At 50.7% G+C, this 17,205-nt stretch overlaps 8 protein-coding genes across 8 annotated transcripts; 2 read left to right on the forward strand and 6 right to left on the reverse strand.

Moving 5' to 3' along the window:
- fbx15 (F-box domain protein) lies at positions 1–2,028 on the forward strand (the record flags this gene model as incomplete). The annotated part of the gene is made up of 2 exons (XM_043302823.1): positions 1–159; positions 214–2,028. The coding sequence occupies 2 exons, from the start codon at positions 1–3 to the stop codon at positions 2,026–2,028; spliced, it is 1,974 nt and encodes a 657-aa protein (XP_043158758.1).
- A 507-nt stretch (positions 2,029–2,535) lies between these two features.
- Asppvi_006929 (uncharacterized protein) lies at positions 2,536–2,997 on the reverse strand (the record flags this gene model as incomplete). Its single annotated transcript, XM_043302824.1, has 1 exon — positions 2,536–2,997. The coding sequence occupies one exon, from the start codon at positions 2,995–2,997 to the stop codon at positions 2,536–2,538; it is 462 nt and encodes a 153-aa protein (XP_043158759.1).
- A 1,607-nt stretch (positions 2,998–4,604) lies between these two features.
- Asppvi_006930 (uncharacterized protein) lies at positions 4,605–5,331 on the reverse strand (the record flags this gene model as incomplete). The annotated part of the gene is made up of 5 exons (XM_043302825.1): positions 4,605–4,634; positions 4,693–4,810; positions 4,872–5,008; positions 5,052–5,234; positions 5,299–5,331. 5 exons carry the CDS (start codon positions 5,329–5,331, stop codon positions 4,605–4,607), a joined length of 501 nt encoding a protein of 166 aa, XP_043158760.1.
- Positions 5,332–5,988: 657 nt separating this feature from the next.
- Positions 5,989–7,639, reverse strand: Asppvi_006931 (sugar porter family MFS transporter; the record flags this gene model as incomplete). Its single annotated transcript, XM_043302826.1, has 5 exons — positions 5,989–6,246; positions 6,303–6,808; positions 6,866–7,235; positions 7,292–7,481; positions 7,530–7,639. 5 exons carry the CDS (start codon positions 7,637–7,639, stop codon positions 5,989–5,991), a joined length of 1,434 nt encoding a protein of 477 aa, XP_043158761.1.
- A 1,710-nt stretch (positions 7,640–9,349) lies between these two features.
- Asppvi_006932 (DUF3712 domain-containing protein) lies at positions 9,350–10,836 on the reverse strand (the record flags this gene model as incomplete). Its single annotated transcript, XM_043302827.1, has 4 exons — positions 9,350–9,889; positions 9,938–10,062; positions 10,112–10,533; positions 10,589–10,836. 4 exons carry the CDS (start codon positions 10,834–10,836, stop codon positions 9,350–9,352), a joined length of 1,335 nt encoding a protein of 444 aa, XP_043158762.1.
- Positions 10,837–11,748: 912 nt separating this feature from the next.
- On the forward strand, positions 11,749–12,621 carry Asppvi_006933 (oxygenase MpaB family protein; the record flags this gene model as incomplete). The annotated part of the gene is made up of 1 exon (XM_043302828.1): positions 11,749–12,621. One exon carries the CDS (start codon positions 11,749–11,751, stop codon positions 12,619–12,621), a length of 873 nt encoding a protein of 290 aa, XP_043158763.1.
- Positions 12,622–12,834: 213 nt separating this feature from the next.
- Positions 12,835–13,280, reverse strand: Asppvi_006934 (uncharacterized protein; the record flags this gene model as incomplete). Its single annotated transcript, XM_043302829.1, has 2 exons — positions 12,835–12,888; positions 12,939–13,280. The coding sequence occupies 2 exons, from the start codon at positions 13,278–13,280 to the stop codon at positions 12,835–12,837; spliced, it is 396 nt and encodes a 131-aa protein (XP_043158764.1).
- A 1,283-nt stretch (positions 13,281–14,563) lies between these two features.
- On the reverse strand, positions 14,564–15,183 carry Asppvi_006935 (uncharacterized protein; the record flags this gene model as incomplete). Its single annotated transcript, XM_043302830.1, has 2 exons — positions 14,564–15,011; positions 15,068–15,183. 2 exons carry the CDS (start codon positions 15,181–15,183, stop codon positions 14,564–14,566), a joined length of 564 nt encoding a protein of 187 aa, XP_043158765.1.
- Between the last annotated feature and the right edge of the window lie 2,022 nt (positions 15,184–17,205).

A 17,205-nucleotide genomic window follows, 5' to 3' on the forward strand; every position in this document is an offset into this window, starting at 1 on the left:
ATGAACGACATGACCAAGAAGCTGGACTCCATCCCCTATGATGTGTTCTACCAGATCGCCTCGGGGTTGAACTGCCACGACTTTATCCATCTCAGTCGAGTCAACCAGGCTCTCAACACCTTGATGCGAAATGAGTCCATTGCGAGAAAGACAATCGAGGTGTGTACTTTTCTGGAAAGTTTAGACCGAGGGCAGCATTTTAACTTGATTTAGAACCACCTGCTACATTCCAAGGAGGGACGGGAAGCGGATAGAACTAGGACTGGTTATCGTAGAGCAGTTGGCCGTCTGTTTGATATCAAGGAGGCTTTCGCCACAGCTCAACCGTATTCGGCCTTGGTTCTCGCCTACGGGTCGGCCTTTCTGTACAACCAAGGCTCCCTCTGCTACATTTACGACAACAAGATTCGTGCCTTGGATGTGCATGGGGTTGGTCAATTAGAGCAGGTTTTGAACGTCCACAATGTTCTCTCTCGTGCGATTCCAGGCTGCAACCCAGCGCGAGACACAATCCAGATATCGCTACTGCACTACCGTGACGGGATTCTGGCATTTCTGGTCGAGATTGGGGAGGTGCGGGATGCTTGGCTTCTTGCGGTAGATATGCGCAGGAAAACAGATTGCAAGACCGGTCGATTACGTCTCCGCACGCCGCTTCAGTCAACACGACGACTTTTTGTCCGACATAACAGGTCCTACCTTTACTACGGAACTCAGTCTGCACTGAGTCATTATGGCTATCCGCAGTGGGCGGTCCATTGCGTGGATTTAGCTACTGGACGACACACAACAGAGAAACCTGTTGAGCTGCACAATTTTGTGGGCAATGAGATTGGGCAGACCGTCTGCTTCGAGGTGCATCAGGACCATCTGTATGCCGTTTCGACCCTGGTAGACTTTGAAGAAGAAGAAGTTGACTGGACCTCGTTGTACATGTGGATCTGTCTGCCCCCTCGCGGGAATACGGTGTCGGCGACGCCCAGGACCGAGTGGCGTCGACAGCATCGCGAAGGCCCAATCAATGATACGTGGTCTGACCTTTCGCTTCGAGAGGACGAAGCGACCAACCAACTGCTGATCCTAGAATGTCGCCGCGAATGGCGCAATGGAGGCAGCGATAATTGCCGGACTTACTACATGCAGCCCCTTCCGTCGCCTGCAGAGATCTCTCGGAGTAAGCGACCGGCCAACCACCCACCGTGCAGCTCGATAGCTGCTGAATTGCCAGACGAGCCCTTAACCAAGACACTAGATTCGTCGAACAAGGCAATCTACGAGAGACCCCGGAAACGGCTGCGCAGACACTACCACTCGGAATATCCATTGGAGGACAACGTCAGCCACGACCAGGACACCCCATACCAGCGACGCGACTTCATCCTGGCCAAAACCAAGTTCCGCACTTACAACCTCTCGGCCTCGACATTCGTTGACCTCGTCAACGACCCCCACCCATCATCACCAGGAGGCAGCCACATCCCACACGATCGCCTCCGCCTGCGGACGGTCTCTCGCAAACGCAAGAGCCCCATCGACGAGGCAAACAACACTCTCCACAAACCAGAATTCACCGACGATGGCGGCAATCCCATCGAACACAGCGAGGAGCGTTTCGCCTCCCGCGGAATCCACATGTGGCCGCCCGACAACGCCCCCGCGGAGCTGAGCCAGCTGCTCTGCCCGTCCCACCGCATCGGCAAAATCCAAGCGGTCGCAGACGAGCGCTCAGTCATCTACTCTATCGATCAAGAAGGACTGTGCGGCGGCAACCAAGCCATCATCCTCATCAACTTTGATCCTGTCATCAGGCATCCAGGTCTGAAACGTCTTACTCTGGGCGCCTCGGGCGTCCAGTCTTGGGAGCCCAATGGCAATCACGCAACCGGTATCATGCCTCCACGCCAGCAGGAGCGGACAATGCATCTACAGACTCCCCCCAATACAACGAGGACGAACCAGGCGGTGCCATCTGTCCGGGAGGAGCCGGCTATGTATCTAAGCATTAATCATGGATATTGGCTTCGGTGACCGATCCATTCTCACTAGTCACAGTTGTGAGTAATTAATCAAATAAATCAAAGCTATATCTCGTCAGTATGGTGTGCGTTTGGGCTACTGACCGCAACTTGTCGACCATCCCGTATTCACACTCGTCGCTCTGCAACCAATACCTGTAACTGAAGGAATACGAGGCGTACCCACTTAAGCTTCTTTGTCTCGTATGCCCAAAAAGCACTTAATTACGGATACCCAAGATGCAGTCTTATTAACATCAAGAGTGGACCGAGTCATCCTCACACGTCTGCTTATTGAGCAAGAGCTAAGCCAATCTGCACACTGCACTTCTCATAGCAGGTGGCCTGACATGCAGCCAGGGCGAGGCTCGCACGACGTATGATGTGTCTGGTTGTGCTTGGTGTCCTCAGCATTTCATTCCCCTCCGTGTCTGGCTCCTTTTACCAGTATGAATGAGATATCTACATACGTATCCTGAATTATTACATTATACATAACCTGAAGACTTGCTGACCAATGTCAGAAAGATAGGGCGGAAGTCATTTGCGTCCCCGTTGCTGTCCAACTCCGATTCCACCCCGGTTTGCGCGAGCTCCGCCGGACGCGATTGATATACACCGTGCGAGGGATATTGATATTGGTATTGGCCTGTCGCCTGAGCTCCGGTCGCCGGCATATCTCCAGGCGAGCATATTTACATTGCCGACGCTCCCATAGCGCCCAGGCGATTGATGCCAAAGCAATTGCACCCAATGGCACACCAACTCCTGCGCCGATGGCCACGTCGTGGGATGGGGATGATGAACTATTCCCTGTAGGACAGGTGGCATTGGTAATTGACGAAGCATTCGAGTAACCGGCCACAGCTGCTACTCTTGGTATCACTGCCCCGTTGTCCATCGTCAAGGGATCACCATCTGCGCATTTATTGTCCACCACGGATCCGCAGCAGTATTTGGCATCTGTTGTGTCGTAGCCCATGTTGAAGATCGGATAGCCGCTTTTTCGACTGATGTCCGCCAGATGGCATGGTCAGTATTGAGGCATGGTCAGTATGAGGCATGGATAAGCGCTTTTCAAAATGATGGGCAATAGCGAGTCATGGAAGGGGAATCAAACGTACAGCATGGAGCATAACACGTTGGCCCCCAGTTTATGTCCGTTCAGCTTCCACGCGAGAGGGCATTTGGATGTGAACCCTGCAAATAGCACAAGCCGTTTGATAGACAGACATCTTGCCTGTTACAGCAGTTTGAGGTTCCATTTGTTCGACAAGGCACATCATCCGGTGCTTTGCTTTTGCCGAGATTATAGCAAGTCGCGCTGGCTGGGTTGGCTTCTGCGCAGAGAAGCGCTAGGTAAAGAGGTAATGTACTGTGAGTTTGAGTTCCATCATGCCGGCCTGGAATCGCTTGAGTCAGGAGTCAAACGGCGGTGAGGTTGTCTCGGAATCCAATTACGAAACAGGACGCACAGATAGCCATACACAAGTCCGGCTTCCAGGTATTGCCTTAATGCAAGCTTGCGAAAATTTTCCTGGCAGACAGGTTCGGTCGACAGGAAGTATCTCAGAGTATGTCAGATATCGACAACCACTTTCGTCAGCGGTATCCTGCCTTTGTTGATGCAGGAGATTATCGACAATAGAAGGCGAACGAAGGTGAAACAGTGCGCCGCCAGGGCTGACAAATGAAAAAGGCAAAGGAGGTTGAGGTTTCACAATACTGAACAAAAGGAACCAACAGCAATCAGCTCCACTGTTGGGACTTTGCTCTTTGTCAGTTTGTCCCTTGAACCCATGCAGATCCTGCGGCTCAGATTCGATCGGCAGTTCGGCATCCACTGAGTCGCTTTATAATCTCTTTGTCGGTCAACTTGATTGGGGCAATGGAATGGCCCCCAAACTGCTCGAAACTGGTCCAAAGTCTGTGCACACTGCACAGCTTGTAGGTCTGCGAGGGCTGGTGACAAAATCACATCATTAAGAGGCAGTAAGACGCACAGTTGTGCTTCTGAGCCAGAGATCAGGGTTGAGTTGGGAACCGCTGGTACTTGAGATGACATAGCTCTGAAGGTCGCAGTCGAGTAAACACAAGAGGTCAGCCCCTGAAAATGACAAGTCACACAGGACCGCAGTTCTTGACAGATCAGATCACCGCAGCCAGAATGCTGCCTCTGACTGGACGTCCAGTAGTCACTAAGTTATCGTGGACCAAGTATCCAGGACGAGAAGCGGAGTGGGAAGATCAACAGTGATCATCTGCACAGAAAAAGGGAATTGTATGGTGCCCCAGGCATAACAAATTTCATCACTACTATCGTGGCCTAGAGAAAGATCATGCCAGCAAGCTATTTGCAAAATCGGGAGATTACTTTCAGAGTGATCTAATTGCTGCGCTCGATTATTCGACGAATCGAAGTTCAAGAATCGTTGGAGCTCATTTCAACTAGACGATAGGATAACCAACCAGAGCAATCACATTCGACAAGGTCAAGATGATATCTGGTTCTAGTTCAAGACTATCCTCTGGCTTTCCTCCATCTGTCATCAGCACCAGGAGCCGTCCTCCAACGACATCGGCCAATGCTCAATCTGGCACTTGTAACCGTGCGTCTTCCTGCGGTAGAACCCAGTCAGCCTACTATACCTTGCAACCAATCTCAAATCGTACGTACCACTAAGCTTCCCAAGTTCAAGCCGTCCTGCACATAGCACATGGCATCCTCATAGCAAGGGAACGCCGCGATCCAGAACCTAGTAGCCGCCAGCGGCCGCAGCATCAGGCTGCTGCGTCTGCCCTCCTCATCAGCAAGCGCATTATCCATCAAGAAAGGCAAAGCAACGAACCGCATACGGAACCGCAATAGCCGTAATATGCACCTGCGCGGATCCACTCACAGGCTCACACATCATGCGGACTGAGTCAACGAACGAGATGATCGGGCCGACGGGGAACTCTGGACCACATATCTTCTCACGGTAAGCTTCAACCTACAAGTGAAGTGAAGGTCTGAACAGCGAATGCTATGCTTACTACCAACTGCATAACGTACTCGTCTGCATTCTCGAGCCCGTCAATATCAAGCGGAACCATCCCGTAGGGCGTAATCTTGCATTCGATACAGGCGGATAACACGCGGGTAGTGGAGTCGAGGAGATGGAGTCTCTCGCAGTGGGAGTTTATCTCGACCCAGAGCTGGCGGAGCTCGCCGTAGAACTGTGTTTTTGGGGTTGCTGTTAGTATTGGTATCTTAATATTTGGGACGAGACTGAGAGCTTACGTTGATGGTGACGGAGGACGTAGTAGTAGCCATCTCTTGAGGGTTGCTGAAGGCACGTGATGTGTGATGGTGGTGTTAGACGGAGACGGATGACGTAGATGGGGGAGTGAGAGGCGTGGGAGATGGGGAAAGATACAGTGAATCTTGCATTGTTTACTGAGGGTGAATATGACAAGAGGTGGTGAATGTAGGTTCTACAAGCACTTGGCTTTACAGGACTGTTCTGTTGCGGAATCTGCTGTGACTGACTTTGATCATTGTCAGTGTTTATGAAGATGAGAGCCATGTGCCGTGCCTATGCCTGTAACTAGATACTATGTTTTATCTTGACATACAGCTGCTGTTAAGGAGGACGATCAGGCAAATTATCCGAGCCAACTGTGGTTGCTCAGCGTTGAGAGTTAAACAGTGCTTGTGTATCGCATTGGGTATATCGACTCCACTAGCGTAGACTCATTACGGACCTGAGAACGTGGGAACGGCTGACAACAACATTGGATTGATATTACTGTCGACAGCACTCGCATTAGATGATCATGAGGACTACCTGAGATTAACTAAGTTAACCAACACGGAACTGGAGTAGCCAAGCCCGGAAGTAGTCAGCTCATGTTCCAAATTATTACCCGTGCACCATTGTGCCTATTAAAAAGGAAAGTCTTCCACCAAGGTCCAGAAACAAGGTACCGTCTAGACCGTCTCGGTCTGCTTCTCCCCGGTCTCGGTAGTAGCAGCAACAGGTCCATCCTTCTCGCCGTGACCAGTGACCTTGAGCTTGCCCTGGGCGATCTCCTGTTCGAGCTCCTCCAGTCTGCTGCGCTTGTCGAGCCTACGCCAGGCGGGAAGACCACTGTCGAAGACTTCGTCCATTTCCTCGAGAGTGTAACCCTTGGTCTCAGGGGCCGTGAGGAACATGTGGATGAAGGCTGCGGTATTGAAGGCGGCAAACTGTAAGAACTGTTAGTTGACAGTTTGKGAATTGGGATCACGGCAAGGCCACGTACAATCATGTACATCTTCCAGTTGATCGACCACAGCAGAGGTGGGACGAACAGAGCAAGAAGACAGTTCCAGATCCAGTTCGACGCGGTAGCGAGAGAGACAGCCTTGGCGCGAACCTTGGCCGGGTAGATTTCCGCAGGGTAGGTCCACGAGGTAGGACCGATGGTTGTCGCGAAGGAGCAGACGAAGAGATAGGAGAGCGCGATGATCGCTTTACCAACGTTGGGATGGTCGGACACAGTCCAAGAAATGGCATCGAGCTTGGGGTCTGTGTGCGGGTTGGGCTTGCCAAATCCAGCCTGTAGACCTCCTTCAATGTACAGGAAGATAGCCTGCAAGGCAAAACCGATCAGGATAGCAGGACGACGACCGAATTTGTCGAGGTACATGATGGCAGGCAGGGTCAAAGCAGTGTTCAAGATGTACTGAATGGAAGCCGTCAGAAGAGGGCTGCCAGTTCCAGTACTCTGCATGATATACACAATGTAGTACATCATGACGTTCATACCTGTAGCAGCCAGCCATTAGTTTGTGCGCCTCATGTTAGATGTTGCGACCAACTCACCGCACAACTGAGACCACATCTGCAAACTCATACCAAGGATCACACGCTTGGCAATGCGAGGCTGGATCAGTTCCTGGTAGCTAGTAGACGCCTGCTCACGCTCCAGGGCCAAAGCCTCCTCGATTTCCTGATACTGAGCCAGAACTTTGGGATGGTTGCGGTCTCCGTTCCCGTGAAGGTTGGCAAGCACTTCCATGGCTTCCTCCCAGCGGTCTTTGCTTGCAAGCCAACGGGGCGACTTGGGGAAGAAGAACAGGCCGACGAAGAGGATAAAGCCAGGCACCATCTGGATACCCCACGGAATGCGGAAGGCAGCAGTACTTTGAGTCGGATTATCGGGACCGCCATCGACGTTGCTGGCACCATATTGCTTGTCAATTGTCAGTGAAATTGTCTCCGTCTGAAATAAAGGAGCCGGATACCCACAATAAAGAACTGAATCAAGATACCCCAGGTGATGGCCCACTGTTGGAGGGAGATAACTCGACCACGGATTTCCTTTGGAGCGATCTCTGCCTGGTAGACAGGAACCATAGCCGAGGCGATACCGATGCAAAGACCCGCGATGACACGACCGACGACGAGGAGAGCGATACCATTGGAGGCAGTCATAAAGCTAGAGGAATTAGTTGGCATGGCAGATGCAGATATGCGACAGCCTTACATGGAGCCAATAGTCCACAGGATAGTCGAGAACTGGATTGCAGTGACACGAGAGTAGCGATCCGCAATGAAACTCGAGCAAAGGGCACCAATGAGCGAGCCAAAGGGCATGGCACAGGTGATGCCACCCTAGTACTAGTTTAGAACAGGGAACTCGAGAGTCGAGATAGAGCGCTAGATGGAAACTTGCCTGCTTATACTGGCCACTGCCCACACGGAAGTAGTTCACATAGGCTTGAGTTCCCAGGACCCCTGACATAGATGAAATATCGAAGCTTTGTTTGGTTGTGAGACTCAGTGAGGCGTTCCACAAGCAATTCTATATGGAGATGTCCTTACCCAAATAATCCTCCTCCTTTTGTTTGGTTGGGAGTGTCAGTGAGGCATTCTATAAGCAATTCTATAGGGAGAGGTCCTTACCCAAGGTGATGAAGCTACAGAGAAAGTAGACATTGTAGAACTTCTTCATTTTTGCAGCCAGCTGTCAAAGAAGCTTTGTACGACAGGCCAGCCACTGTAAGAGAAAAGAAGAAACTTGGCAAGACAAGAAGAGACCAAGGAGAGAAGAAGTATCGAAGATGCGAGTACCCCCCAGCAGTTAAATACTCTCTGCCCCCGCAAGTGAGAACAAACCAAACCCGGACATAGCTCCAGGACATAATCCGAGAGAAACAAACGGGCCATTTAGCGGCATGTCCCGTTGTGTCTGATGGACCAGTCTAGTAGTGAATACCACAGTCCCGAGTCGTCTGATTCATTAATCCCGGGGTGAACGCCAGCAACGATTGGACCACATCCAAGGCGCACGGCAACATCCCAGTACTACCTGCCAACAGAACGACGTATCTAGGGTCAGACCAAGAGCGCAAAGTTCTGGACTAGTACGACTCTGGGCAAACGCCACCAACATCATGTGGACTGGAACGCGATATTACAGGGTTGCGATGTGCGGATAGCGCTGATATTGGATCATGGGGGCCGTCCCTCAAACGCCTCCCCCGCAATCCATCAAAGTTAACACGTCGGGTTAAGGCTTGACTGGTCTGGATGAGGAGCTTAGGACTCTTGACGGAGATGTCAGCATCGATGTTACACATAATATGACCTATCCACGTGGTGAGCTGTCCTTGCAACCTTGCTGTTACCCCAAACACAAAGGACCACAAGGTAGGTAGATAGGTTAAGGGTCCTCTTTAGCTCCACGGGTTACATATTCCACTACTTTATCGGCCATTCAGTCCAGGCTATGGAGTATGGACCCTTCCTTAAGCTCAAGAAATAGGAGAAGGAAGCTCTGGCCGGTGCGGGAAAATGGACACCGAGAAGTGACATCCGTCTTAATCCTCCCAATATCATTGGCAGTTGGCTCCAAAAGGCCTCACTAAGTGTATGAAGAGACTTTACCACGGACTGCCTTGGTACTGACCAATGAGCCTGGCAAGACGAGATATCCGCTAAACGCTCGGGTCATCGGCCGACGAGAGACAACGAGTGCAACCCTGAAGGATGGAATGTGATAGGTGGAAATTACCGTAGATCCATGCAAGAAGCAAGACCCGATGTCACGGTCTCATCTTCACATGGCTTTTTCTTCCCGCTGGCGTGCTTGGCTCCCCACGTTTCCAATTTCAATGCGGAGGGACGTTTCGTGGATTGAATTATTGGATAATTTCAAGCATAAATATTGTGTTTGTCCATGTATATACAAGGGAATTGCTCTTCATCTATGCACAAGAAATAGAAGAGACAAAATAGAAATCAAAACACTCCAAACGCCGCTCATGTCAATATCCACCGTTCATCAAGCATGTCGTGATTCGTTCACAAGAATCCCTTCAGCACATCAGCCAATAAATTCTTATCGTCGGGACGATCCAGGAAGTCTGCCAGCGATCGACTGGTCAATTTACTGCTCAGACCTCCGCCCAGACTGCTCAAGTTCAAATGCTGCAATTCGGACAGCAGACCGCTCGTGCTTTCCGACGACGATGAGTCCGTGATATTCATCTGGCTGAGGATGTTTGTCCCGTTCTTGTGGAAAATCCCCCGGAGAGTGTTGACCAGCAGCCCGCCGATAGGAACCTTTGCGCTAAGGGTCAGGTCCTTCATCACATTCGTATAATACGGCACCTCCACGCCGTCATAAACGATCGATTTGGCAACGGTGTCGAGAGTCAGATATCCGTTGCGGAGGGAGTCTTTCTGGCTTTGCAGGACGGGTCCAAGGTTCTTCAGCACATATCCAAGATCGAGTTTGCCGCGGACGGGATTGGAATGGTTGCCCGGTCTCAGAACGAGATTATCGATCGTTGCGTTGCCGATGACGAGATCGCCGCTCTTCAGGTCCAACACAGTTGTGCCCTATCGATTGTTAGAGATACTCGACAGTGGCTCATGCTGCTGACTCACGATTTCCAATGTCATGACCGAGGGGTTGGGCAAAGTGGCGTTGGCGATCAGGTTGGTACCATCTGGTTCGGCAGGCAGAAGCAATTGCGACCCCTCGATGGAAAATCCGGCGAAGCCGTTTAGGGCTGAGAAGGTCAGCCAGTGATCTCGTTACCAATAAAGGTGTGCGCTTACTGTTTTGCTTGATCGTCTTGTCCATCGTCACGCGGGATTTAAGTTTGCCCAGGTACGACATGGTAGTCCCCTTCAACGACAAGGGTGCATGTTCCTCAAACACCACGCTGTGCACATATTTGGCCCACTGATCCGTATTGAGTGGAGAGAACTGATTAGTGACTCCCAAAGTGGTGTTTCCCGAGATAGTTGTCCCGTTGAGGTACAATTTGGTCCAGGTGCCGTTTCCAGGCTCGTCCCGGTTGAAGAGGTCCAAAGTGATGGGATCGATACGAACGGGAAGTCCAATGGGCAATTTGAGGGCAGACTGCATAGTGAGGATTACCGAGTCTGGACGAGGTTGCATGACACTTGCATCGACAAGAACAAGGTCAGAATTGTCGACAACTCGTTGAGAAACAGCCGGAAGTATCACCAGGAAGCTATTCCAATGTCAGAAAGGTCACAGACGCCGTGAACAAGGGCGGAAAGACAAACAAGACCGGGAGCATGATGGCGAGGAAAATGATCGAGAAGAACATATAGCAGCACCAGAACCGGGCCCAATGGCGACGCATGGCCTCTTTCTTCGTTCTTTCTTTCCTCTCCAACGATAATGCTGTCTCGACATGTTCAATCTCCCCACCGTCTCCATTGGCCGGGGGTAAAGGCCCTCGATGGATACCGAGGGCATACTTGGCCCCTTTGGCACTGAGATAGGAGGGCTTTTCTTCCATCTCGGCCATGGTGACAGTGATCCAGATAGCAAGAGTCTAAAGATAGACCAGACCTCGAAATCCGGGGTAGCTGGTAGCAATGGATATAAATGAAGAAGACGTGACGGGTTTGAATCCAAGATCTTCGCCCTGTCAACCTCGATCCGCACGAGGGTCATAGCTGATTGCGGGCCACACCATCACACGATAATTTCATTTTCTTCGTTTTCTTCATTTCCTAGCTCCGAGCTAAATCAAAATTGCTTTTTTATTTTCTACGCCGTTTTGCTTAGCTCTGGGCCCAAGTGCTCGCAATTCTTGCTTTATTGTACTGAGTTTGGCCATTTTCGTAGAGACTTAAGCCCCTTTAGGGGGTTCCCTCCGCATGATCGGCACTACGACTTCGGCGATCTCCCCTGCAGCCAATCCCGGCGATTAATTAACAGTTCACATGCGGCCATTGGAATAACGATCATCGCAAACTATTAAAGAACCGCGGTTGTTAGCTCATTGCTGGGAAACCCTTGTCAGATGGACGGTGGGGAATAGTACGAAAGTGGCTTCATGGTCGGGTTGTTTCGACTCAAGCTCTGCCCGCAAGTGCCACAGACGCTGAACAAGCCCGAAAGTTGGGGAAACGGAACTCTCTCCGCGGTTAGGGGGTGAATATGCGGGGGTTTAGAAAATGACGAAATCTCTCGGATGCGAAGCATGGGCAACTGTAGAGGTCTGCATGTGCTCTGAGATCATTCATCAATGATGAGATGAAAGTCGTGAAAACTGTGTGGAAGGGTTGAAGATCGCATGGGACCTCAGGGTGTCTCCTATCTCCACAGTGGCATCTCCCCAATCCTTGCATCAAGTCCATCACTCAATAGCGGGAAGAAGAGAGCAAAAACCTGGCATAATCATTCTGGATAAGGAATACGACATCGCGTCAAAATGTCCCTCGATAAAACGCTCCCCGAAGAAAAGACTCAAACACCCACCACCAATAGCATCAAGTCAGAAACTTATCCTCTCGATGCGCTGGATAACCTCGAAATCCTCCCCCAAATCCTCCAGGAGGGCATCCTCTTCGCAGGATCAGGGACTGCGCTCCTCCTACAAGCAGCCCTACCCGATATTCGCAACGATCACGACAAAGCCAGCAACGGCCCCAATCTAGCCACCGAGCTAGGCGATGCCTTGCAAGCAATGCTGAGCTACTTCTCCTGTCTAGTCTTTGGCACGCGGCAGGAGAAGAAGGCACTGCTCGAGATGCTTGGTCGCGGACAGCCTCCTCTTCGCGGTAGCGAGCATTACTACGCCGCCGCGCCTGACGTCCAGCTCTGGATCGCGGCGACGCTCTACGCCACGGCAACAGATTTCTACCAACGCATCTACGGCCGAGTAGACTACCGGACGGCCGAAAAGGCCTACGCGGAGTTTGGTCTTCTAATCCACACGTTGGGCCTGCCTTCGGGTGTCTGGCCAGAGACGCGCCAGAAGTTCTGGAAGTACTGGGACGACCACATCGAGCGGTTGACGGTCACGCCAGACGCGAACAAGTTCGCCAAAGATCTGCTGCATGACAAGGCTGTGCCGCGGTGGGTGCAGATGCTGAAGCCGTTTCTGCGGGTGGTGACGATCGAGATGCTGCCGCCGAGGCTTCGAGAGGAGTATGGGCTCAAGTCTACGATGGGGACGCGGGGGTTGTACCGGAGCACGATGGGGTTTTCGAATGCAGTCTATCCTGCACTCCCGGCGTCGATGCGGTCTTATCCATTGCGGTACTATCTGGATGAGTTGAGGAAACATTTGAATGTTGTTTAATCGGTCATTTCCGTATACTCCCTGTGCTCTAATGAATTCGCAATGAACCTACTTCAAGAATCCTATCCTCTGCACAGCTTCCACTCGAGTAAGAGAAACAAGACATTGATGCCTGTGCATCATCCCATTTTATAATAATCAATCAAGAATCATCCGTATATGTATGTTTACCCATGAATTCATCACTCATATACCCATGACTCCAGAACAACCCTACGTCAATGAAGCCATCAACCCACCCAGCAACTTCTCCACAGCCGAAACCAGCTACAAACGTCAGCAACCAACCTCATCAAAGGTAAAAAAAATACACATACCGGCGTCGCATCCCCAATCAACGTCGACGTCTCATTCACAAACGTCGGCGTCAAGAGTGAGTGCGCATTATTAATCACATCCTGGAGCTTGTTGACATTATCGCCCGAGAGCAACTTAGCGATGTTAGACGGGTTGTCGCCGCCCAGGAGCACGGCGCCACCTTTGACGATGGTTTGAAGGTCGTTGAGGGTCTCCTGGCTTAGGAGCTCTTTGACGCCGTTGAGGATGGTGGGGAGGTCGGAGAGGAGGCCGCCTGTGGATTGGGGAGCTGGTGCGGCCACTGGGTTGGGGTTGGCGAGGGCGAGGGGGAGGAGAGGAAGGAGGAAGCTTGAGAGACGCATATTTGTGGTGTTGTTGTTGTTGTTCCTTGTTGATATAAGGAAGACGTGTCTGATGGGTTGGAGAAGTAGATGATACACCCGACAAGAGGTAAGTATATGTATTTGCTATCTAAGGCACTGTTAATCTAGGATACGAGGCCTCAGTTGCAAGAAACAAGCATCATGATTACCCCGCTATCAACTGTGAAACCAGCTCTGTCGCCATCAGCTTCATCACACATGCGCTGGGTCTATCTAGTCTATGGAGTCCTGGAGTAAATCCCCGATTTTACATGTCTTGGTCCCAACCAGAGTCTAGCCCTGCAGCCGTGGATCTGGACAGTTACCTCCGAGGCTGTAGATTTTCAGTCAAGCGTTCAGGCCCTGACTTCATCATCTTATCAAGCCAACCTAGGGCAATTGACTGAAGCCAAAGATAAAGATGTCCCAATCTTTCGATATTCATGTGATGTTTAGCGTTTGGTCCCCTCCACTTCTCCAGCCTGCAACTCCACTCTCCACATTAGCCCGCGTGCCGCAATGCTTTCCCTTTTCGGTAGCTGACGCCGGTCCCTGAATGATGTGGAGACACCCCAAGGCATTGTCTCGAATATACGCGGTTTTTATTAAGATATACCCCTCAGATAGATTAATGATTCAGGGTCTATGAGCCACATACGTAGGCATGTCAATCTTTAATCAATCTTCGCATCTGGTCGGGTTTACTCCATACCTTACTGTTGGATTCGCGGTCTGCATTATCAGGTAGTCTAACAGTGGATTCGACAATGGTGAAGCTGCTGAAGCTAGAGCGCTGTGACTGTTGATCGTTGACGATCTGAGTGTAGACTCATTCAGGAACCTCGGGATCAGAGACTCATGTGAAATCGCTCTATGGAGTACCTCGCTATTCTTTCCAAGAATTGGCAAAATCACAATTGCCATCGCTTTCTATCAAGCACAGGATAGAAACTAGTCTCAGTCATTGCTCCATGTCTACCTATCATCCTGCCTGGTTTAAGTGTCTACCCTGTCGTAAGTCATAACACAATCCAATATATCTTGTCATGAGCGCATGATTTCTCCGCATCTCCACCAAAGCTTAACCGAAGAACTATACCCGTGGATGTCATTACCCAATAGAAAGACAGACATCTAGTTCATTCAAGCCTAGATTAATTCACAGTCATCACATCATCCATATTCCGTACTTTCGTATCATTGCCACTCATTCCTTGTTTTTCAGACGTCCATCGATGTGGATCGCTTTGATCACATTCACGTTCATTCATTCGGTCGTCCCCTCACAGAACCAACGCCAGCCCCAAAACCCCCATACCCACTCCCCCCGCCATCAACACACCCGTCGGTTTCGCCGCAGCAGCCATGCCCTTCGACGTAGACGTTGCTCCCCCCGCAGACGCACCCGTCTCCGTCGCCGTAGCCGAAGCAGTAGCTGCAGTCTGATACGCCAGGCCCGTGGTAGCCGTCAACGCGCCATCGGAGATCTGGCTCTTCACTACGGACAGGTAGCTCTGCACATCGCTGGGGAGACTTGCGTACCAGGCGGGTGTGCTCCCGGCCTTGAACTGGCTGGCGAGGGCGCTGCGCTGAGACGGGATGATGAGTTCCATTAGGACGGACGGGGGCAGTGCGGTGATGACCTCGGGGATGAGCGAGCGAGGCGGTGGGGAGATGTTGTCGAGGTTGGCGGTTTTGGTGGGCACGGTGAAGTTGAAGTTTAGGGATTGTCTGGCGGGTTTTTAGATTTGTACAAGCTTCAAAAAGCTGAGAAGGGCTAGACTTACAAGGCATTTCCAAGGGAGGACCAGTTGGCTAAGTCGCTGGATAGAGCTTGGGAGTCGCTCTGGGGAGCGGCGAGAGCTGTGCTGAGGAGGAGGGAGAACAAAGCTGCGACTCTCATTTTGAGGATATGTAGATTCAAGTTTGAGGGAGGAAGATATTGGAGAGAATGGATTTTGGGATGAAATTAAAAAGTAGATAGAGGATGATATATAAGACGCTCTCGATTCTAGCTAGAATCGAGCATTCCTCTGATAGGAGATCCGACTGGTGGAGACGGACAACTGCTGTAGTGCTTGTCAAGGCTTGTGACGATGATCAAATATTTTGTCTTGGTGCTAAAAGACTATGACAGGCTAGCCAATCATTTGGTGCCTTATTCACTACTTCTGTCTTTGATCATTGCAGTGAAGCTGTGCTTGCATGTAAAGCCTGTCAATAAAAGAATGGTCTTTCCATTGTATATAGTGAATGATCATTGTCCCTCCCAGGATAGTATATTAACTGCTCTGTTTCCTTCTCATTCCTGCCAAGTTCTGGCGCTCAATATACTCTTCAACTTACAGAGAACCGCTGTACTATAATTTATCTCTGCGATGACTTGGGCCTTTTATACATAGCGCCAACTGGCGAAGCCGAGCCCATATGGCAGACCGGTATACCCACCTCAATGGAACAGGCCTAGTAGCCCTTCCCTTCCGGAAGGGCTAAGAAATGAGTTCCGGCATAAACACCACGATTGAGAAAAGTCACTAGACCGATCGCTAAATTGGACAGTTGCAACCCCGGAGCCGAAAGGCCAATCAAGGGAAATAGAGACTATTCTTTGAGATATCCGAACCTGAGATAGACAGTACAGAGGTATGACCAGTGGAGCTTCTTTCTCTCCCCTAACACAATGCAAAAGACCCAGGTCTAATATTTTCATGTTCATAGATAACATCCGACCAGTTGTTCTATAATCTCCATATACAAATCAACAATGAGACCTCGATCAGCACTCACCAGCTCGAAACGTGCAAGACTGTTGCCACAGCTCGGGCCCAAGACTTGCCCTTGTCTGCAGACAGGACGCTCAGGAGCTCATGTTCACGAGAAAAAGATTTAATGTCCGCTGAAACGAAGAATGGTTCCATGAATTTGAATCACTAACGGGCTTGATTGGAAGCTCTTGCTGGACAACGATCTGATTGTTCCGTGCCCCCGTGCTCTGCCTGACTACTACTGGACAGCAGGATTTAACTGATGAAAAACCAAAGTCTTCACGCAGAAAGCGTGAGAGGCACCCTGATGCCAACGAAGTGGAGAGAACAGATGTTGTGCTGGGGAGAAAGTTAATCCATCTTACCTGATGGATGTATCTCCGTATATAGCAACTGGGATGGGATCATAAACAACTGTCGAAAAGCACATGGATCCAGGTGAGTTACCAAATCTACCTGTATTGACGCAGGCCGAGGCAATATTGATAGACCGCGTTTATGTCTTCATGGCTGGTCGTCGAAAACAAGTACGGGCGAGGTGTCTATGGCATTATTGCACACGTTGTACCTCTCTGCCAGTCAACCTGGACCAAAGAGCCCACTCCGTTGAGGTTCAGGCTATACTAGGCGACTATCTATGAGCTCCCGAAGTTAACGACCTGGAGCCTATTCAGCATGTCGAAGGATTACGTATCTATTGTGGTTCACATTCGCAGAGCATCTTAGAGGCATCTAGGGGAGGATTAACGAACCGTCATTCTTATACCTAGAACTGAACTTTAATTGGAGCGGCTTGCCTTTTACTAAATAAGGCACCCTACTTGACTGTGTCAATTACCTATGTCACACTCGACTCTCCGCTGGATGGCCAGTGGTACCCCGTTCGACCGAAGCCCTGCTGATCTGGCTGCCTATGTCGAAGTCTTAGATGAGCCATGGGCCAATAGTGAGACTCTCCGGGATTGCCGATCCTCTGTATTGGACGACTAGGGGAGGAATTGACGCTTTACAAGACCAACCAGATCCCTGATATTTCACACATTTGACGTTCCCTCGCCAACCTCGTTAGGAGCATTGGGTTCATTCGCAGAACTGCGGAGAGTCAATGGGTTGGGATCCTTCCCTAAAGCTCCCGCGCACTTGATCAGAAAGTCATTGCC

The sequence above is a fragment of the Aspergillus pseudoviridinutans genome, assembly GCF_018340605.1.
Source record: "Aspergillus pseudoviridinutans IFM 55266 DNA, scaffold_4, whole genome shotgun sequence".
NCBI classification, from domain to species: Eukaryota; Fungi; Ascomycota; class Eurotiomycetes; order Eurotiales; family Aspergillaceae; genus Aspergillus; species Aspergillus pseudoviridinutans.